This window comes from Dermacentor silvarum, chromosome 1, assembly GCF_013339745.2.
Source record: "Dermacentor silvarum isolate Dsil-2018 chromosome 1, BIME_Dsil_1.4, whole genome shotgun sequence".
In the NCBI taxonomy this organism is placed as follows: Eukaryota; Metazoa; Arthropoda; class Arachnida; order Ixodida; family Ixodidae; genus Dermacentor; species Dermacentor silvarum.
The window spans coordinates 39318082-39340718 of NC_051154.1; the positions used below are offsets into that span (position 1 = coordinate 39318082).

At 44.4% G+C, this 22637-nt stretch overlaps 1 protein-coding gene across 2 annotated transcripts in view; it reads right to left on the reverse strand.

Moving 5' to 3' along the window:
* Window positions 1–9026: 9026 nt before the first annotated feature.
* Window positions 9027–22637, reverse strand: part of LOC119460952 (nucleotide exchange factor SIL1) — a 29291-nt gene continuing 15680 nt past the window's right edge. For both annotated transcript variants that reach the window (XM_049666829.1, XM_037722103.2), the window contains exons 5-8: window positions 20999–21120; window positions 18613–18877; window positions 15398–15435; window positions 9027–11123 (exon numbers count right to left, since the gene is read on the reverse strand). In XM_049666829.1, coding sequence (XP_049522786.1) covers window positions 10820–11123; window positions 15398–15435; window positions 18613–18877; window positions 20999–21120 — 729 coding nt within the window. In that variant the 3' untranslated portion in view covers window positions 9027–10819. The remainder of the gene's footprint in view (window positions 11124–15397; window positions 15436–18612; window positions 18878–20998; window positions 21121–22637) is intronic.

The following is a 22637-nucleotide window of genomic DNA, read 5'->3' on the forward strand; positions in this document are numbered from 1 at the left end:
TCTGTGACAAGCAAAGAGCCTTTTCGCACTCACAACAGGGCAGAAAAAAATGCGAATCGACGCAAAACTCGGGCTAGAAACGTGCTTCGCCCCAGCCAGGGCTCACTACTACCCAACCTGGTACTACCAGTACTACCCAGTCAACTTTTCCTGCCGCCACCAGGCGCTGCTACTATACCTCAAACTCCTTAGCGTTAAAAAATGTAGCGTTAAAAAATCTGGTTTTATGGTATTCAATAAAAACAGTGAACAGACAGTGTTGATTCAGGGCCAGGAAATACCTCGGGTAAAAGAATACAAATACCTTGGTATATGGATAAACGAAGGCAATAGATATCTGGTGACACAGGAGAAAACAACAACAGCAAAAGGGAAGAGAAATGCGGCCATAATGAAACACAGGGCACTATGGGGATACAATAGGTACGAGGTGCTCCGAGGTATGTGGAAAGGTGTAACGGTTCCAGGGCTTACATTTGGAAATGCAGTTGTTTGCTTGAAGTCAGGAGTACAATCAGGACTCGATGGCAACCAAAGGTCAGTGGGACGCCTCGCGTTGGGTGCCCACGGGAAGACTACTAATGAAGCTGTGCAGGGTGATATGGGCTGGACAAATTTTGAAGCAAGGGAGGCTCAGAGTAAAATTGATTTTGAAGAACGACTGAGGAAAATGGAAGAAAGTAGATGGGGTACAAGAGTATTCAGGTATCTGTACAGGCAAAACATTGACTCACAGTGGAGGAAAAGAACTAGGAAGCTTACCAGCAAATATGCGACCGGTATTGCCAACAACATGGCAACAAAGAACGTCAAACGCAAAGTGAGATAGGCTGAGACAAGGTTATGGGTGGCGGCAATGGAAAAGAAACCTGCTATGACTAACTACCTCAAAGGAAAAAGGGAAATCAGGAAAGAAACAATTTATGATAACTCAACGGGAAGCTCCTTACTTTTCGAAACGAGATCAGGATGCCTTAGAACGCGTAGTTATAAAGCGAAGTACACCAAGGACGGAGCCGCATGTACTTGCTGTGGTAAAGCTAGAGAAACAGTGGAACATGTTTTATTGGAATGTGAAGAAATCTACCCAGTTGCAAGTCTAGGCTCCTCTGACCTCCTTGAAGTCCTTGGGTTCAGGGATAGCACGGGTAAAGTAAACATGTCAGCTGTAGCGATTAGTAAGAGGCGGTTGGAGGTTTGGCGGCAGAAAAGTAGGGAGACCACACACAACGGAGGCGTACAGAAACAGAGTTCCCAGTAATGGTTCAAAAAGGTTGATGCCTGGAATTCTTTGTATTTGTGTGTTTCTCAAAAATAAAGGTAGGACATTAGGCAAAATAATAACACGAGCTTGGTGGCGCCACTCACCACCCCATTTCAAAGGGGACGCTCATAGCATCCATCCATCCATCCATCCAAAATGCAAACTGTAAATAGACAACCAGGAGTCATCAGAAAGAAAGTGAGAGAAATAGAGACCGTGAATTGGATGCAAAGAATAGAAACAAAAAGGACAATGGAGATTTACAAGAATGTGAAGAAAGAAATTAGAAGGGAAAATCTGTACGACAACACAAAGGGCAGTGCCTTGCTATTTCAGGCTCGATCCGGTTGCCTATAGACCAAAACATACCGGAGCAAATATTCCGAACTAGATGAGGCATGTGTATGCTGCAGTAAAGATCCAGAGACCACTCAGCACATCCTAATGGAATGCGACGGGATCCACCCAGCAAGAACCGTAGGTAACGTGCAACTCCCAGAAGCGCTTGGGTTTAAAGTGGAAGGAAACATCAGCAGATCAGCCGTAGAGATAAGCAAGACACGATTAGAGTACTGGTGGAAAAAAAGCAGTCAAAAGATGGATACGACCTGATCTCTTAAAATCATAGGTAGCGGTACAAGGTAAATTTTTGAAAAAGAAAAAGAATAATGAGAGGTATACAAAAATGATAGATAAAGAACATGTATAGTATACCCGATTAAATCAAGCAGGCTAGGTGACTATTTGTCGCCGCCCCGTTTCAAAGGGGATGCCAATAAATCATCATCATCATCCAGTGCAAGAGGCCTATACTTCGCTGTGCGACATAGCAGGCCGCACCTCGTGCATTTCATCAAGCGGCCATGTATCAGCTATGCCTCCCAGTGTCCCGACATATCTGTAAGCTATAACAGGTTTATATTTTGTGGAAAGGGGAGGGGGGACATGGTAACTGCAATGTGTGACAAAATTTTGGCGTTCCTGGTCCAATTAGAAGCGTTGCAAACAATTACTGAGCCATCATTTTCCTACTGAGCCATCGTTTTTCTTTATCTTCAGGCGTCATAACACGTTCCAGCTTCGTTTCAGCAATGTCCTCGGTGAACTAAACAAGCCATTTTGTTTCTATTTGGCGAAAATAAAGGACGCGTTATGGGCCATATGTAGAGAGAAAGAAAGGGAAGGAAAGACAAGGAGGTTAGCCAGTGTAAATACCGGCTTGCTACCCTGTACTGGGGAAAGGGGTAAAGGGAATGAAAGATGATAGAAGAAACAAAAAAAAAAAACAAAAAAAAACAATAATAATAAAAAATAAGAAATAAAATAAAATAAATAAATAAAATAAAATTCGCGCAATAACGCGACGCTACGCGCTACAACGTTCAAAGCCGGTCGCACAATTCACAAGTCCTTAAGAACTTCAGCAGAGCCCTTAAGGACTTGAGTGCCGAAGCCCGTCTAGACCAGTGTCCTAAAACTTTTTCCTCTGTGAAGGGGCGATTGTCCAGTTTTTCAAGCGCAGTCGCGAGCACTTTTCTTGCCACTTTGTAGCGGGGACATTCACAGAGGAGGTGCTTGATTGTCTCCTCGCAGTCACAGTTGTTGCAAGCGGGGCTGTCGGCCATTCCAATGCGGAAGGAATAGGCGTTCGTGAATGCCACGCCGAGCCACAGGCGGCACAGAAGTGTTGCTTCCGCTCGTGGTAACCCTGGTGGAAGACGGAGTTGCAGATGTGGATCCAGTCTGTGGAGGCGTGCGTTGCTGAAGTCACTGGTGTTCCACAGAGTCTGCGTAAGCTCGCGTGCGAGGGAACGAAGTTTTGTGGCTGCGTCTGTTCTCGACAGTGGTATCGATACAATAGGGGCACCATCGTGGGCCGATCGGGCAGCGTCATCCGCACTGTGATTTCCCGAAATTCCGCAGTGACCCGGTATCCACTGGTAGATGATGTTGTGCCCCTTGTCGGTAGCGTGATGGTGAAGTAGTCGGATGTCTGCGACTAATTGTGCGTTAGGTCCGTGGTTGAAAGGGGACAGCAGGCACTGGAGAGCTGCCTTCGAGTCACAAAAGATGGACCATGACTGTGGTGATTTGGGACCAATAAATTCCAGAGCAGCACGGATAGCTGCGAGTTCTGCAGCCGTCGATGATGTAATGTGAGACGTCTTGAATTGGATGGTGACAGATTTCACGGGAATTACCACTGCTCCGGCTGAACTTTTGGAGGAGACAGAACCGTCCGTGTAAACGTGGGTGCGTTCTCTGTGCTTTTCATGCATGAATGAAAGCACGGTTTGTTTGAGGGCGAATGACGACATCTCGGTTTTCTTTTTGATACCGGGAATTACAAGAAGGGCTTGGATTGGATGCAGGCACCACAGAGGTAGAGATGGTCGTGCTGCAGGCGTGAAGTTCGATGGTAAAGTTCCATGGCTGGCGGCAATAGTCCTGCTAAACGCTGAACGAGGTCGAGTGGCAGGAAGGGAGGCGAGATGATGCGATGGAAGTCGGGCGAAGTGCCTGATGTGCATCCTTAAAGCGTCTACTTGAATGTACGTATTGATGGGGTGATCATGCGCGATGGCTATTGTTGCTGCCGTTGATGCACACCTGGGAAGGCCAAGACATATTCTCAGAGCTTGAGAGCTTGCACAGACTGGAGGGCACGGAGGTTGGTCTTACCGGTCCCACTTAGTACAGGTAAGCTATAGCGTAGGAGACCCAAGAAAAGTGCGTTATAGAGCTGGAGCATCGCCCTCACAGATGCACCCCATGACTTTCCCGCGAGAAAACTGAGAATATGGGTTACCATGGCCAGCTTCTTTTTTAGGTAGCAGATATGAGGACTCCAGGAGAGGTCTCGATCGATTGTCACTCCTAGAAAGCGGTGCGTCTTCTCGTAGATGATTGGCTGTCCATTAATTTTGACAACATACGGTATCATTGCTTTGCGCGTGAAAGCGACCATAGAGCACTTCTCTGATGACACCTCCAGACCTCGTACTCGAAGATAACCTGATGTAATTGTGGCCGCTTTTTGGAGTCTGGCGCGCACCTGGGGACGCGTAACCCCTGATGACCAAATGCATATATCGTCCGCATAGATCGACACATGGACGGATTGCGGAAGGGAATGAACCAGGTCGATGAGCACTAGATTAAATAGAGTGGGGCTCAAGACTCCACCTTGCGGTACGCCACGGTAGGTGTTGTGCTGCGATGTCACACCGCCCTCTGTTTGCACAAAGAACGACCTGTCCTTTAAATAGCTGTGTATCCATCGAAAAACAAGGCCACCTAGGCCGACATCGCCCAAAGCGTCCAGGATGGCTCGATGAGTTATGTTGTCATAAGCGCCTTTGACGTCCAGGAACATCGCCGCTGACAGTCTCTTTCGGGTTTTTTCGTGCTGAACCGACGAGACAAGATCTATGACGTTGTCTATAGAAGAACGTCCACGTCGGAAGCCTGCCATAGCGTCGGGGTATATCTCGTACCGCTCTAGGTACCACTCCAGACGTGTCAGCAGCATCCTCTCCATCACCTTTCCTAGACAACTGGCCAGAGCAATGGGACGATAAGACGCCACGTCTAGAGGTGATTTGCCTGGTTTTAGCAGAGGCACAAGGCGGCTGGACTTCCATGCAGCAGGAACCACTCCTTCACGCCACGAATTATTGTAGACGTCCAGAAGAGCATGCCGGGCTGTTTGACCGAGGTTGGCAAGAGCTGCGTACGTCACCCCGTCAGGTCCGGGCGATGAGGAACGTCTGCACGCTGCCAATGCTGCTTGCAACTCCTCGATGGATGGGCCATATGTAGGTAAACTTCAAAGACAGGGGACTATAATTATGACATTTGCAGTAAATTACGCATGCAACCGATCCGGAACTTGATGAATGTGTTGTTAACAAAGAATATTTAGCTCGTTGGCCTGGAAAAACTGTGAACTCAACCGATATCAAACCTAGAGGAAATTGAGAGGGAGGGAAGGGTACCATGGTAAATGCTATAGCAAAGCAACATCCATGTTGAGGAATTACTGGCTTTTTTAAAATTCCCAACAAGAAGTGCTCCAAAGCATTACATGCGGGCAAGGTTTCAAACGGAACAGACTTATATGAGCAACATTTTAATGTATGTGATATAATTACAAGAAACTGAAAGTTTTATTGCAACTGTTCAAAAGACAGAGCTTCGCTGGAAGTCGGGTTGTAATTCTCCAATTCTCGCAAATGTGCATTTTTTTCAGTGCGCTGTACTGCTGCTACTGTGCGGGATCCGGGACCTCTGTGAGGCACTCATTGCCTTTTGCCCCTGCATCATCTAGAGATTTTATATAGTTGCAAGAAATCAATGTTCATTCAAATAATGTTTCGTAATAGCAATTCGCGATATATATATATATATATATATATATATATATATATATATATAGGGTGTTTCAGCGAACACTTTCAAAATTTATTTAAGGTTGCCTGTGGCAGATAGCCCAATTCTAGTTAATGAGCTGGTCTACTCAAAGAGGCGGGCATTACTTGCACAAAAAATTGAAATGCATAATTGACTAATTAGCAAAAATTCACTAATTACGTTTCTAACTAATTACCTGATGGCCTATATTGCAATTTACAAATTGTAGCCGTAGAGTTCGCAAGGCGATCCACTTAGAATTAATTCTCGGGATGACACCAGTTTCGAGATATTAATTCCCGAACTTTGCCGAGAAATGCATTGGCATTCCAGTTAATTTTGTGCTTCAATGCATAAAACGACGTTTTGTTAAGAACCCCTAACTGTAACGCCAATGCATTTCTTGCGCCTCATTAATATGGAAACTCGCTGTCCGGACAATGGACGGGGAGGAAAGGCACAAAACCTGTGGAAGCCGATATATTTTTGTCTCACTAATGTAAACAGCAACGGTTTGGACCTCTTCGAATTAAAGGGAGCTGAAAGCCCCGCTCACAATGGCAGTGAAACACTTGCGGCGTGCCGGCAGCGCTTGAGCACGTGTACCACACTGGCCTGCGTCTCTTCCACCGCAGCAGTCACGTGACAGCTTCAGTACTCACGTTCCTTTTTGGAGCGTACGCACTTTCTGAGCCAAAGACTGCGACTTCTACGTCTTCCAGTTGTTCTACTGGCACCCTGTACACACAAATCGGTGCAGGCAGACCGTACTGTCATAGCCCTCATGGTGCATGGGGTGATCCAAACTGCACATGGATTCATTTGCGCATAGTGGCAACCATAGTAATGCACTTCACAAGATGGATTTTTTCAAATTTCAATTTCGTTTTCCATCAAGATTCAGGGTGAATGGACTCAGTTTCTGGCAGCATGGCCAGAGTGTGTACGTGTCAGTGGTATCCAATATCATAAGAACACCACAATAGGGTTTGATGATGTGACAAATCTCCTTTTTCACGTCCAAAGCAACGCTGAACTTGGAGCGCATTTTGAACTAGTCGCACTAAAGGGTAAAGTAAATAATTAATTTCTTCCACTTTCAGGGAATCGAGCCTCCAAAGCATAATTACTGGGCTGATGGCTATCCCATAAAGCAGTATGCGAGTACTTCTTTAAGCACACTTTGGCACACCTAGCTTTGTATGGAGTGAGTGGGCTTTTGCAATTTCCTAACTATACAGGCAGGCAAGAGCCATGCCGGTGAAAATCAGCATACTGTAACACATGCTTCACGCAAGAAAAGCCTGATATAGTTGAAGTAGAGATCACTCAGATGGTCTCCATTTCATACTAGCAAGGAGAGAGAGAAACTAGAGAGCTGGGCCTTATTACTTTCTGGTTCAGTTGCTACAATGATTTACCAAGAACATCTGACACAGAAAAAAAAAAGTGAGAACTAATGCGATAAACCAAAGTTCCCACAACTGATTACACAATTTATGTGGACCTGATGCTCCAGACTATGGATCCTTCTTTAAATTTCACAGATGTTCACTATGTGCATCCCATTAAGACCAGACCTATGTGCAAGTCTTTGGAGCCTGCCATCTAAGGCATGCCAGATGTCTTAGTAGGCCCACATAAGGAGTCTTCAATAATTTCAGGCCATTCCTCACACATTTATAATCACTAATTTACAAATTTGGAATAATTTAAGCTATATAGTGTGAGGAATTCAGGACAGAGGGATATGAAGCATTGCAAAACAAACTTTCCTGGGAATTGTAAAGTGAAGTTTTCTTTGTGGCATCCAACAGGTTTAGGTGCTATGGTCAGTAGGGTGGTGGTTGGACTGTGAAGAGGAGGGTGCTAGTGATTAGCAGGGGTGGCACCGAAAGGAGGAAGGTGATAACAGAGGTAGTAATGCACACCGACTGGTTAACGAATGCGATTACATCATCAGGCTGTCATGGTAGAATGGAGGCAGCATGCACACTACTAATTCCCACAGTGTGTGAGATCAGCATGTCTTCTTATTCTCCTTGTTTTTTTTCAGAAGCTCAAAATACAAATTTGCTATTTCAAAAACAAAATCTGAATCGGAAAACGCCAAGAATTGTCATGTGCTTTGACAAAAATAGTTCATAGTAAATTACCTCTTCTAAGAATCTAATTTGTTGTGTATGATATAACATTGTCATGAAAGGTTATACGGCAACATCCATCAATGATCAGTGAGTACCAGGTTGTTGAGTTACACATATACAGAACTGCAGTGTACTTAGCAGTCTCCACTTGCACATCATTGAAGTGCAAATACTTCCAATATGCATGAAGCAGCACATTAGTCTTGCACTAAATTGCGACTGCTATTGTTTCACTCTGGAAGCCCAAATGCAGAAGTCAGAGGCATGCAGGCAAGTCGGCTAGTCCTCACAATACCTAGCAGTCCATCAGGAACTCCGATTATCGTGACACTGAAGAACGTAGGGCTATAAGCACAATTCCATGAGGAACATTACGGCAAACCTAGTGCTGAGTTGTGTCATCATTCATCATTCTCATACAAATGGTATGGCCAGCGAGGTAGCTCGCGAGTGGTTTTTAGAACCAGCTACTAAAGCCCTACTCCTCCAGGGCCATTGAGGATGACATTGTGCATAAAGTTGTAAGCGCCCCTATTATCAGTGAAAATTGCCCAGGCAAGACACGCCTCTTCTCCTTACCTTCAATGATTGAAGTCAATCATGTCAAGGAGGAGGAATAAACTTTATTTAGGGAAATGAGCAAGGATTTTTTTTTTTAAGCATACTAGGATTTGGGGAAAAGGCTACTGTTCTTCCAAGATCCACCGAAGATTTGTCAGCATCATTTGTTTCACAACCTTAGTGGCAGGGCCTGCCTTAGCAGCCAGCTGCCAAGAGGAAAACTCAAGTTTTGCCTGATTTTAAAAAGAACCATGATGTGGCTGCACCTCCAAGCACCAAGCAGTGCCAGCTGTCAACATAGTGCCACACACCGGAAAAATAACTTCATACACATCTACTTAAGAGCCAAGATGTTGCAAAATATGGAACGTTGACTGCACGTGATGCTGCTGGGTGCATGGACGCTTAAATTGTAGCTAAAGTTCTTTTAATGTGAATGGAGCATTAGGAAACATTGGAAATTGTGTATGGACAGCAGGGAAGGCTCCACTGGAAAATACGGTGTGTAGGATTCTTTTAAATAAAACTTTATTTTTTCACAGCAAAACTTGGTACTATTTCTCCAAAAAGTACACTCACCGTCTTTACACGTGTTTGCCACAGGGACATCAGTCACAAGAGTAACGGTAGCTAAGACGCAATAGCTTTAAATTACCTATTTATTGAAACATTAAACGAATATATTGAACAGCAGAAGGCAATCCATGACTGGCACATTAATTAAAGTTCCCTAACACAAGCATTTTTTTAAATATATGGAGCAGATGCTGGCATCACAGTTGCTTAACTTGACAATTTAAATGAACAAATATCAGCTGAGCTCGACAAAAAGTGAGTGAATTCACACAGCGCAGTAGCTGTATAACTAGGAGTATAAAGGTGGAATGCCAACTCGGTTGGTACTATTGCATAATGGATGCTGTGTAAACCCTTAAACAGGCAGAGATTGCACAAGCCATGTTGTGTTTGTCTCTTCTGTGCTCAACTTCTGTCCTTTGACTTGTGGGGATGCACGACTCTCACGCGTCCCCTGATGTTGTTTTCCCCGCATAGCTCGCATCTCCTGTAATCCGGCTTCTCCGCGTGGCTAAGCGCCGGCAGCGGTCGTGGTGGTTGCAGCACATTGCGAGAGATGGCGCGAGTATCGCGATGCTAACGCCACCGAACGGCGGGGTGACTTGGGCGCAAAAGGAAGAAGGCGCTTCCTCTTTGGCTTGGGATCGGCGACCAACACGCACGAACACTTCGCGTGTACGCGGCCCGCTTTGTGGGACCGTCTCGCGAGGCTAAGAGCAGGACACCGGTATGGACGAACACGGATCGTTCGAACTCATTCGCGTGACCGTACACGTGAACGACTAGGCGATGGTGTCACAGCATGGGGCGAACATATTCGCTCGCTATTGGGTCGCGGTGAGTCGGACTTCCTTGATTTGTGGCGCGCCCATGTGAATGTTCTATTGGTAGTAATTCGGCTAGTGTGTATTAGTGTATGAAAGGTGCAATAAATGCCCTTTTGATTGTTTGCACTACTGTGACTTTGTCCCAAGAGCACGTTTGAGACCCCACCGACTAGAAGGTCAATTTAATGAGTTATTTTAAATGTACCCCATATTGGTAAATAACTGCCTTCAATTTTTCAGTATTAACATGTCTTAAAAAGACTGTAATAAAATACTAATGCCCTTTGGCTAGTTAGCACGTCAATGACAACTAGTACTGTGCCCTCTTGCTTCCAAGACCAAATAGCCATCTTAATACAATGAAACTTTTTTGATGCCACAACTTTCCTTATTTTATAAAAGAATGCCCTGCTTTCTCACGCAAAGTTTTTTCTGCACAAGTCTTTGGTACAATATTTTTTTTTTCCACTGCACAGGAATGCGTGTTTTTGAATTGAGGCTTCATCAAAGTGTAGCTGCAACACTGTCTGTGTAGTTTAGTTCTTCCCATGTAGGTGCACTCTCCTGCATCTTAAAATGCTTGTTTGTTAAAGTGTATTATTTTAACAACTTACAGACAGTTTCATCTGGCCAGATATTGGTGCCTGTGTATTTCTGCTGCTAATGACAAGAGACATCACAAGCATGAAAGCCCACATGCGAGAAAAATATACACATTTGATTGCTCTATTGTCTGGTTGCAACATGCGAACTGGACCAGGTGTGTTTGAAAGCACGCCAAGTTGAGACATGACAGCACTTTCTTTCAAACCTGATCACAGACTATGACAGATCAATGACAGATCAATGGCATTCAGAGCAATAATAAAAACCTCGACACTGAAACAGGGAGAGTAGTCACTGGTGTGTCACAGATACACCTAAAAGGAGTTAGAGGAAACACCTCAGTTGACTTAGAGTCACACTTTGGACCTAGGTAGACATTATCACAGTCAAAGTTGCCACCACAATCTTACAGTCAAGAGGACAGGTCACAATTCATCTTTCTGCTTCCGGTGTAAGGTGTCCAAGAGTTGTGTCACAGAATGAAGCAGTCCCTCATAGTAGTCAGCTGCATGATCTGCATCCGCAGATAAGTGCTCATGATGTGCTTGCCTCTGGTAGTTATTGAGTAGAGTTCGCAGTGCTGGCACATGCCTCTGGAACTCTTCTAGGCACATCTCGGCAAGGGCAGTCATGGCTTGCACCACCTTCTCCTGAACATCTACGTCTGAGCTGTGCAGAAGCCGCGGCACCAAGCTGCAGAATCCATGCAGCTGGACGCTCTGTATCAGCCTGCAAGTAAACATAGACAGGCTCAGTAGAAAAACACCACTGCTGCAGATTCCGCATAGCTTGCACAAACGATGCAGTCCTTTACAAGGTGTCCTTAGAATTATGAACAGCTATAAAAAAGGCTGTTTAGCTATGGAATTACCTTTCCAAACATTTACCAACTCTAACAAAGTATTGTGGAATATCCTGCATCACTTAAAATTGAAGGAAGAAAATTTTACATCACAGGTATGACCAAAAATCAACCTCTTGATTCTGGGATGCACTACCAAATAAGGTGTAAGCTGATCAGCACCAACATAGACTTAGAAGAGTGGTTGTTGTTTACGAAGCATACAGTAAGTGTTAGAAGACAAAGAAACATCCTAACAATAGAGAGAAGATGAGTGAAGCCGGAGTGGACCATCAATTTCTCACTCTAGTCATCAGTGGTGACAGGTACAGTGAAAGTGATCAGCAGAGTGGAGTACATCAACCTCAAAAAGCTGAGATCAATATATGTCGAAGCATGGTTCTGAGCATAATGTGATGCGCAGTATGGTAATTCTGGAAATAGAAAGGCCTGCTTTACACTCAAGCAAATGCGGCAAGTGGTGCATTTGCTTACAGTCTCATCAGTCTTACATTACAGTTTTATCATTACAGAAGTTTGTATCAGTACTCATCAATGTGCTTGATTGCACTCAACAGTAGTTAAGGAGCAAAAAAAGGCTACTGCCCAAAAATATCAGCCTACAAAATAGTGCAATGAGGAAAACCGCATTTTGCTATACACCAGATAAAAATGCATAGAAGCTTTGTAAAAAAAAAAATTACAGTTCTGAAAAAGCCACACTACACTGTGAAACAATCCCAAAATTGCCAATCCCGGCTTCATTTATATCCCCTTGAGGCGCAGTGCAGTGTCCACATTTGAGGACAAGACTTGTTTGTGCCAGTTCTGTCGAGTGGTGGCCAAGAAAAAGCAGTGGACATTGAGCATTGGGTGAATTGCATCGGGCTGCATGCTCAATGTGCCTTCATTTCACTTCCAATGTGCCCCATACTGCCACAGACGACCACTTTGCTGAAGGTACTACTACAATGTTTGACGTGACGTGCAACGTGACACGGAACGCCACAATGTAGAAAAAATCATTTTTTGGTTCTCATAATGCATGCAGTGAATAAATAAATTTTGTAAGCACTTCAAGCCTTTGATTCAATATTATTTATGCGAAAACAGAGCATTACTGACTGCAGAATAAATATATATTTATTTACTGTCTAATTGTGATGACTCATCAGGAAATGCACAAAGCACCTTCCTACACTTTGTCTTTTTTGCAGCAGAGTGGCCAGTGCCTTGGAATAATGTGTAAATTTTACTAATTTACAGAAGATCCATAATTCGCATCTGAAAGGGATATGAAAGAAGGTTTTAACACATCTTGCCTTGCACAGATATTTTGTTAAAGATGTGCACCTTAAGTGAAAGTAATGGGAGCTATGCAAACATGATGTGCGCAGCTGCAATATTTTGTCAAGTAGACACTGCACAGTGTAAGTGCCATGGTCACATAAATGATTAAGTATAGCACGTTAACTTCTTAACAAACTTTAGAGTACTGTCACGGTTCGGCATAGTTTCGAGATAGCAACAGCAACACACCGATTAACGGGCGCCAGAAACGTTGTGGTCTCACGGTACGGCATAGTTTCGAAACAGCAACACGCCGATTAACAGGCGCCGTATGGGTGGCGGCCACTGTTGCTTCTGTGCTTGTCAACGGACCCAAGTGTGTGTATGTGTGTCTGTGTGGTGCAGTGTGGGGGGGAATCATCCGTTCCCTCGCCCCTGATTAAACAGGGCGCGGCCAAGACTTTTGGGAGGAGTCATGAGATAATTGGGTGAACTGTCACCCATACCTGCCGTTCCCCGACCTAAGGAACTAGGGAAAGGAGAGGCTATTTAAGCGCAAGTTTTAGGCCCTGCTAATCAGTCTAGAAGCTGAGCCTATAATCTGCTGAGAAGCAGTCGAGGAGCTAGTGCCGTCTAGTATCGCCTGGGCCGCCTAGCCGCGTCGGAACTCCGAGTAACTAGTTGACGTACGAGACCACAAACCAACTTCTGCAACAAAGCTCACAGTAGTTCACCTCAAGTTAGCTCAACCTGCTTGAGGGAAGTCGTTAGATCTAGACTCCCGGGAAACCCAGCCCAGCAATCGCATCCACCTCAACAAGATCGGCTCGCCGGCATTCTTCGGGAAAGCTCCGCGCGCCGACTTCACGGTTTATGGACTTGCTGCTGCTGCCCAGCCATGCGTATCACATCGTTTATTTCTTTTGAACTTTGTTTTCGGTTGAACTTTGTTTTAGTGAACTACTGTTAAGTGTATTCTTGTATATTTGATCCGCGCCCTGTTTAATTTTTGTATCCACAGTAAATTGCTTGTCATTATTTCTTTGTCGTCATCATTGAGCTATATATTAAGTTCAGGTGTGTTAGTTTTCTTGTCATATTTTTATTATTCTATTTTATTAATTTGTGCATCGTTGTCAGTCGATAAATATCTTGTTTTTTTTTGTTTTTGTTTTTTTTTACTCCCGACTGACTCTTTCACTGTGTTCGCTTGAGTACTGAACGACCAACCGGCTTGTGTACCCCCCGTCGACGACTTCAGTGCCGACGGTGAACGGGTGATAAGCCATGACAAGTACATACCACATTTACTCGATTGTAAGGCAAGTTTTTTTCCAGATTTTTGCTACCTGAAGTCGAACCTCCCGTTACAATCGAATAACGAAATTCAAGTTGTCTAAAAAGTGCAATGATGCACCCAATTCTAATCAACAAGTGAAATGTGCGAGTGAAAGCGCGTGGGGGGACGCGCACTTTCACGGAGAGCGAACGCACGGCGGAGAGCAAATGCGACGCCTCCATCACGCGAAAGGCCGTGGGGGAATGGGAGGGAGGGAGGGGAGGCAACGTTTAGCTGCAGCACCAAATGAGTATCTCGCGACCGGCGCAAGGGGAACTGGCGACTCAATCTCCCACGCGAAAGGAGGAAAGTAGGAAGGCAGTGCGGGAGAGAGGGGTTGCGACTTCTACTCTGCATACTTGTATTTTGCGCGGCTGCGGGCTGTCGCGCGCACCCTATCTTGAAAGCGATCTCCACACGGCTTTGACCTTTGTATGCACTGTGCTTTCGCTGCTCAGTTTCCGTTGAAGCGATAGATCGCACGAACCTTCACTGCTGTCACCGCGCTTGCTCACGCCAGCGTTTTGACAGTGGTTGTCTGCGGTCATCAAGTGTGATCTATTCATGTTTGCTCATGCGCGCTGACACCATGCTTGTTAATTCAGTTAGTAAGCAAATGTGTCTCAAGTATATGCAGCCGATAAAACTACTATTCTTACTCTGTATAGCTCTCTACTAATTTGCTATCACAATTTATGCTTCGACTTTCGGGCGAAACTGCGACTTTTTCATGCATCCGGTGGTCTCGCATTACTTTAGCGGTTTTCTTCTTTTTTTTTTTTCTTTTTTTTGTTGGACACAACAAAAAGTGTATCGTTACTTTTGCCAAGTAGACACTGCACAGTGTAAGTGCCATGGTCACATAAGCACGTTGACTTCTTAATAACAAACTTTAGAGTACTGTCATGGAGCGGCATAGTTTCGAGTCATCGACACACTGATTAACGGGCGCCAAAAACTTTGTGGTCTCACGGTGCGGCATAGTTTTGAGATAGCGACATGCCAATTAACGGGTGCAAGAAACGTCATGGTCTCACAGTACGGCATAGTTTCGAGACAGCGACACGCCGATTAACGGGAGGCGTTACTTTCGCGATTTTATTTTTTCTTGATGGATGCAATGAAAAGTCACCCCTCGCGTTACAATCGCGGTCGCGTTACAATCGAGTAAATACGGTATAGCCTTTTTGTTCATTTTTAGCTGAAAGCATGAATCAACTACTGCTCAACAATCCAAGACAGTTTTAGTGGAACGCACATGTGTTCCAAGACACAAAACACGCGTTTTGCCACTGAAATCACTAGACAGCACAACCAGAAGTGTGGAGCTCTCCACAAAGCTCTAGCTGATTCATTAACATGGAAGGCAGCTGAATTTTTGATAATTTTTCTTCAAACGTCACATGTACTTTTTCTTGTCACTTATGGCTTAGATTAAGAATACTATATGGTAACCAATCTGAATACAGCAAGAGCTTCACCTGGTACATGAATTCTATCTGTAGAGTTAAAAAGGTCCATGAGGAAACTTACTCTGTGTCAGTTGGCTGGCCAGATTCATGCCTCAAGCGCTGCAAAACACCAAAGGAACAGTAAAAAAGCATGTCAACTAAAATCAAAACAAGCAACTCGGCCTTCATTTTGTCTACTAGTAACCAGCTTTTTCTGCCAAATAAAGAAAACCAGAGTCTTAAAAGGACATTTCACTAATCTGAACTGGTTTCGCATTGCTCTTTAAGAGGCATCTGCCAGTCAAGGATCAGCCTTGTGCTGTTCATGACAACAGCTCTGTACATTACAAGCATGAAAAGTAAATAATGCATCTGAAAAGCCTAACAGTCCTTGTGCATATGCTTTCTCCGTAGAGCTTTTTTTATGAATCCTGGGGCCAATGAGCAAACAATGCATCATCACCATGCCATTAATATGATGGGGAAGTTCATGAGGCATGGTGTTTTGTCCAGCTCACCTGCACTCGCATACTCCTTTGAACTCCTTACACCAACAGAGCAGTGACCTTTGTAAAACCTGTTTCGCTCTCTACAGGCCTCTATATACACTCCAAGGTTCTGTACAATAGGTGCCTAAAACCTGGCACTTGGTTTGTGGCATGATGCAAACAATGGCAAACTGAACACATACAGCAGGAGCACAGCATGTTACATACAGTATAGTAACTTTATCATAGTGAAGACGTCGGAACCAGGAAAAATCTTCCGTATATCAGTATCTTCGCTATAGCCATAGTTCACCCTTCTGCCCCCCCCCCTGTACGAAACTCTAGGGTCAGTTTAGATTCAAGGATTTTGAAATACACACCAGTTTTCAACTGAAACTGATAAATATGGTGAAGTTAGCGCCATCTAAAGAAGTCAGTATCGCAGCCGCTACTAGCCGCGCCAGTAGCCAAATGAAGTACACGAGCGAGGTCACCATTTTGACCTGTGTCGTATCGGTATGGTGTAGCATCAGCGCGCGGCATGGCGTTATCATAATGGCACCAAACAGGCGATGCCACTATAGTGCCGCTTTCTAACTGAACAGTTGTGCTAGCTGCAGAGGCATCGTCAAACGTTCAAGCCATTCAAGGCGGGACTTCGGCATCGATGAGAAAAACGTCCGTCGTTGGAGGAGGCAATGGGAGATGCTTTTTGCGTGCGCCGCAAGGAGGATGACATTTACCCAGGAACTTTGATCGTGCGCTCCTTCAAAAAGTGCAGCATCTCTAACGCACTTGATGGTACTGAACATAGTGCACTATCTGAAAATAGCAGCGATAAGGAAGATAGCAAAAAGGCTAGCAGCGATGATGACATAGAATGAGCTCGGCATGTTCATATTCAATAAATGCTGTTTTCATTTTGTGAACCCTGTCCTCACTTTTTTGTTCGGCCTACATTTGAGGCAAGTTTTTTTTTTTTTTTTTTGTAGCGATAGCTACATTACGCCAGGTTTTCGCCTCTTCGCCGCCTCTGCACTTTGAGCCGTGGCCGCACTGTGACGTCACACCACGGGCCTCGATTCTCCGGCGACTCAGCTCGTCGTGGTCGCTGCGCGGCCACCACTCCTATAGGCGCGCGTCCACCGTTGCCTGACAACCGCCACAACTGGTGCGCTCACCGCGCCCCGACGCGCTCCGCAGCTGTGACAACCGGGAGTATAGAAGGGGAGAGCTCATAGTTGAGGCCGCAGTATGGATTGTGGGAAGTTGGCCAGCCTGAAGGAGGCCAAGGATCGCCGTAGAAATGAAGTGGAGACAGCGCGCTGAAGAGACTCAAGAGGAGCGTGCCGAATGGTTGGCACGCTCCTCCATTACTTTACGGATCATAGAAGCATATTCATTGGTGTGAAAAATACAGTTTTACCCGTTGGTTGACCACAACGTCTCTCCTTTTAGTCTAGTGGGAAGCCACTAAGTTTAATAACATGTCTAATTACAAGCGAAGCCTAAGTGCAGCCGGGGGTCTGTAGCTATCACTACTCGACTAGGTCCAGAGCTAAACCACAGCCAATTCTTTCCTGCTTCAGACTTTGGGGGGTCGGCTTAGAATCGGAGTCTGCCTAGATTCGAGTAAATACAGTATATCCGTTTTTTCACTATAGCCATCTTCACTATATCGGGGAAGAATTACATAGATGCCATGAGAGCGTAATCAGGACTGGCAGTTTTCTTCACTATAACGATGTTTTGCTGCATTGAATTTTTTGTGCAGACCTTACCCACCACAGGCACACATTATCGGCACTGTCCGGAACATAGCCGTATCAAAAACTAAGCTTGCCCCTTCGCAGTCGGAAAAATTTTTCATGTTCCCTGTAATCCTTTAATGATTTGAATTGTGCATCAGAAACAGCAACAAAATGTTACCAAAAATATCGCCCATGCTTCAGCACACGGTTTTCGGTGCTACCCAGCAGGCCTCATGGGTGAATTCCGCATCGCCGGACAAATATTTGTCCGAAGACGCAGATCGCGCCAGTGGTATCGGCGTAGTGCCACCATCGCTGAACATGAGGCACATTTTGTGTTGTTGTAAATACAGTTCCAGATGGCCAGGATATTAACAACTTTGTTCGCACGTACCAAGACATGATTGTCCATAAGGAAAGGACTAACGAGGCCTTCACAAGCAGCGTGTGTGAAACAAAGTACACTGAGGACCAAGGAGCAAAACATGAGAAAACAATGCCGCTGGATGTCCTAGACACCTTTTACACAATTCCTCATTCTTAGGCACGCATGATGACGATGTAGCAATAGACTACTTGCTGTGTTGTAAAGGTAAAACCACGGAGTTACTGCACAGCAAGGCTCACCAAAGTTGGCCAACGGAATTTCGGTAGTACAGTTTTGTTTTGCAGCCCAATCCCTGTTTGTGCTGTCTCATTTATTAACAACAAAATTCTTGCGAAAGCCCCGCCGATTTCGTTATTACGGTGTTCAACTGTACACTGATCAGAACAAAAGCATTCAATGTAGCGTAACCAGCAAATAAACGTGTAGGAACAAGACTGTTCCTCTCAGTCCCAGATGTTGGTTGCACTACACTAGTAAATGCTTTTGCGACCCCCATACCAACAAGCTTATATCACAACCTCGTTTACTGATCAGAAGCTTGAGTATTCACATGCTAACACATACTAAGAGTCCCGGCCACTCACACATATGGACTGGCATGCAATGGCTGCTTCATCTGAGTGCATACAATGTGATGGTTGGAAGAAAAAGGTTATGCCGATGTTCCCACCTGCTCAACAACCAGGTCATGCAAGAGTGTAACTGCCTTCAGCTGCAACTTGGGTGAACTGTCCTGTGCAGTGAAGAGACCTGCAAGCACGGTCAGCCCACCATGGTGGAGCAGGGCTTCTTGAGCCTCTGGGAGCTGGCGCACCAGGCATGACAGTGCAAAAAGGCAGCGCAGTCGTACTCGTGCCGATGAATCCAGCACAATGAGACGCAGTAGCTGTGGCAAAAGCCCTTGGCCCAGCACAGACCTTTGAACGTTCGGGTTCCTGCATGACATTGTGAACACAATTTAGAAAAATGCGCAGCAGCTACTTTTCAGTATTCAACAGCAGGGTATGTTCAGATAAGGACAGGCAGAGGAGGTTCATGACAATGTTTTTACTTCAACGAAATTTATGTATGACAGCAAAATCCCTCCACACATTGAAACCAAGCTTATTTTTTCAGCACACACCTTTGTATTAGCACAAAAAAATCTTAACTAGGACAACATTGAAAATGCAGCTTATGCAGTTGCACAATGTTCCAACTTTGAGGAAGTCTAAAATATTATTAAACTTTTATATGCAAATGTTATATGCTTTCATAATTTTTATACCTACTTTGCAGCATTTCGTTCATGAAATTAAAATGCACTGAACTGTCTGCACAAGCCCACAACACAAACAAAAATAACATACTTGGTTTTGAACAAAAAGCAGAAAAACGATTTTTTTCCAAATTTTTTTGTGTCTTGTTACTGCGAGTTCCTTTCGAGGTTTCTCAAAATTGCATACTTTGCTACATGTTAAACCCACAGCAAAGTGTATTTCATCTTTCTTAACTACAGGTATTTTTCCTTGTGGCAGAAAAATTGCAACATGTCGAAATGTTTACAGTTTTCACGTGCAAATTAAACAAGACCATCATCTCCGATTTAATTTTCCCAGGATTATCTACTGTCATCGGTTATCTGTTATATGCAAAAGCATGTTTCATCATTTTGTTCCGAGTTGAAAAGAAAGCAATGATTAGTGATGCATAGGCTGCGGTGTTCAGCGCCCCTCGGCCTGTCTTTTAGAATGTTGCGCTGTGCAAACATCAAGTTTAATTATGGCTCCCATTTATGCAACAAACTCATAAGCAACCAGTGCATTTCACAATGTGTTTTGTATGTAATTTATGATGCGTTGACAGAATATCATGTTTAAAGACTACTCATCTGACAAGTTTTTGAGGTTTGTTATTTGTCAGATGAGGAAACTCGCTGTACCCCCCCCTCCCCCAAACAAAGAAATCTATCTTTTCATTGTCATACATAACATTCCAAAGCTTCCAATGCTAGGCTCAAGCCCTTGGCCTGTATTCACAAAAAGTTCTCATGCTAGAAGTGTTTGTAAGAGAAAATTGCAGTCAATCCTGAAGCCGGACGTATCATTAGTGAAGGCGGCTGGCCAATGACAAAGAGCACTTACTAACTAAAAGCTTTGTGAATTCAGCCCCTTGTCTTTTCATTGTCGTGCATAGCGTTCATTCCATCCGTCTCAACTGCAGATGAAGCACTGCATGTGATGCCGTCGGTTGAACACTCCTGAAGCTAGATCTGTTACACATACACAAATAACCAAGAAAGCGAACAGGAAGATGGGTGCTGCAGTAGGTCAATAGTAGAGCTTTGCATGTGCACTCAGCTCCCACCTGTGGAATATTGTCTTATCGTGCACTTCCATTTCCCTTTTCCTAATTACTACTACATTAAAAAAACTGTTGATTTCCGCTATGCTTTCTTTGGCTTCATTCATTGTCTGCTGGCTTCATGTGCTTGTAACTAACAAATATTGACCACTCGATTCCTCTTACTCTTCTTGCTTATTATTGGTACCATTGGACTGGCTCCTGCCATGCTCCAACTCGGTTTGCAGCGACGCGGAGCCCTTTTGAGTTTGGAGCCAGAGAAAGCCTGCCCCAGCCGAACGTGCTAGGTGCTCCCAGTGCAATCGGAGTAGCCACGATGACAGAATTACTGTCGGATCTTGCTTGCACTCCCAGGTTGAAGGTGGGAGCACCTCTGAGCACTGTGAGCTGAAGCACAGCGCTCTCAATGAACCAGGCGAATCTGTTCCATGCACTCGATTTCAACCAGCCGAATTTAAACTACACCGCGAGAGCGCTCAAAATCGACCATTCAAACGTACCATAAAATTGCAATGCATGATCATAAACAAACACTAAATACACCTGAATACACCCAAGTCTCAAAACTTAGTAGTATTTGTGAATGAATCATACCCTGACAGACACAATGGCTAAATGAGGAAGGGGAACTGCATCTTCCAGTTTGTTTTCTCATGTTAGAGTTTAATTCTGGTGTGATGGTACATGAGACTACCAAGAATAAGAAAACTTACCCTTGTAATGCCGAGCCAAGGGTGTGCGCCACCAGTTCACGGACAGTGTCAGATGTGGAGTTTAGATCAGGTATAATGGCGAGAAGGCCACCCATCTTCACAAAGTCCACAGCTCTGTCATACTAAATACAGGGAGAAAAAAGTACTATATGTCATATATATTAGAAGTACAAATTTCTGATTTTGTAGTATTTATTTTAATCTTTTCAGGCACTACGCACACAATTGTGCATTCCAAGATAATGCATCAGCAGCAAAAGCATTGATGAAAGTAATATTTAAAATGTGTTGCATACATCTTGACACACTTCTAATTGTAGTTGTGCTGCAGGTTTGAATGACATCTTGACACACTTCTAATTGTAGTTGTGCTGCAGGTTTGAATGACATGGGCAAAATGTTTTAGTACAATGAGTGGGAAGGTGGACGGCTGCTTTTCGCTCAGTGTGAGTATGTCATTGTATGTAGTGGGTTCACTTCTTTCATTGTTTTTCACAATGTGTTGCAGCAGTCATAATTTTCAAGTGGCTGGATAGGTGCTTTTCAAGCCTGCTAGACATGAAATAGTTGACGTTCTCATATCTGATGTTCCTGTAGCGAGTTTTTCATGGAGTCCACATTCTGTAAACTTGACAAAGCTCACTAAAGAATTGAGAACTCTTAATCTATTCTGCAGAAGTACACTTTTTACTATTCTTAAGATGTAAGAAATGCAGTAAAAGTAAGTTTTCAATCCACAGAATTCATTGGCACTTGAGAGGGCTAATAAACCTTCCACAGATGGTTCTTTTAAACTGATACATTTTGGCGCATTGTTTTCACTTTAACGGGGCCCAGAAACGCTTTTTGAACATGGTAAGAAAACATTGCCAATTTGCTAAACAAGGCTACAGTGAACATGTGAGCCAAATATTACTCCACTGCATGCAGCAGAGAACTTACAATCTCGTGTCAGTGGATTGGATTGGAACTAACTTTATTTGTGCCTGCAGTTGGGCACTCGCACGCCCCGACGAGGGCCGACGTCGTCTACTGGGGTCAAAAACAGTTAAAAATCACTTGCTCTCTCCCTCGCAATATCGTCAGCAGCTACGTCGCAAGCAGCCAACCCAACAGTATTGGAGGATTTCGTGATTGCGAGAACATTCTCTATCACTGCAAGTTTTGAGTTAAATAAACGAAAAATATATGTCTGCAATCTCAAAAAGACCAAAAAAGTATTTTATCTTTACACTTGCGGTCTACACATGACAGTTGGGCATAACTTGTCTGCTGCGCGTAGCCTCAGAGATTGCACAAGCGTGCATCGTAGCGTAGATATTGTGGCCGCCACAACAAGCCCTCTGGCTGCTGACAACCACATGCTCCGATTAGTCTCTGTGGGTGACGTAGCTCTAGAGGCGTGGCGACGCTAGGCAGCCCGAGCACCCATCTCGCACCGAGATTAATAAGCGACATCGCACATTTATGTCACTGTAGGCCAATGTTTCTGAAAGTACGAGTCATGACCCCCAAATGGATTACGAGCCGTTTTCTGGGGGTCATGGAGGGTCCAAACATCTGTGCATTCTGCTCGCCGGAACAGAGATGAATTTTCAGTCGCAGTTCTTGTACTCTTTCAACGCCAATTTCTTTAAGA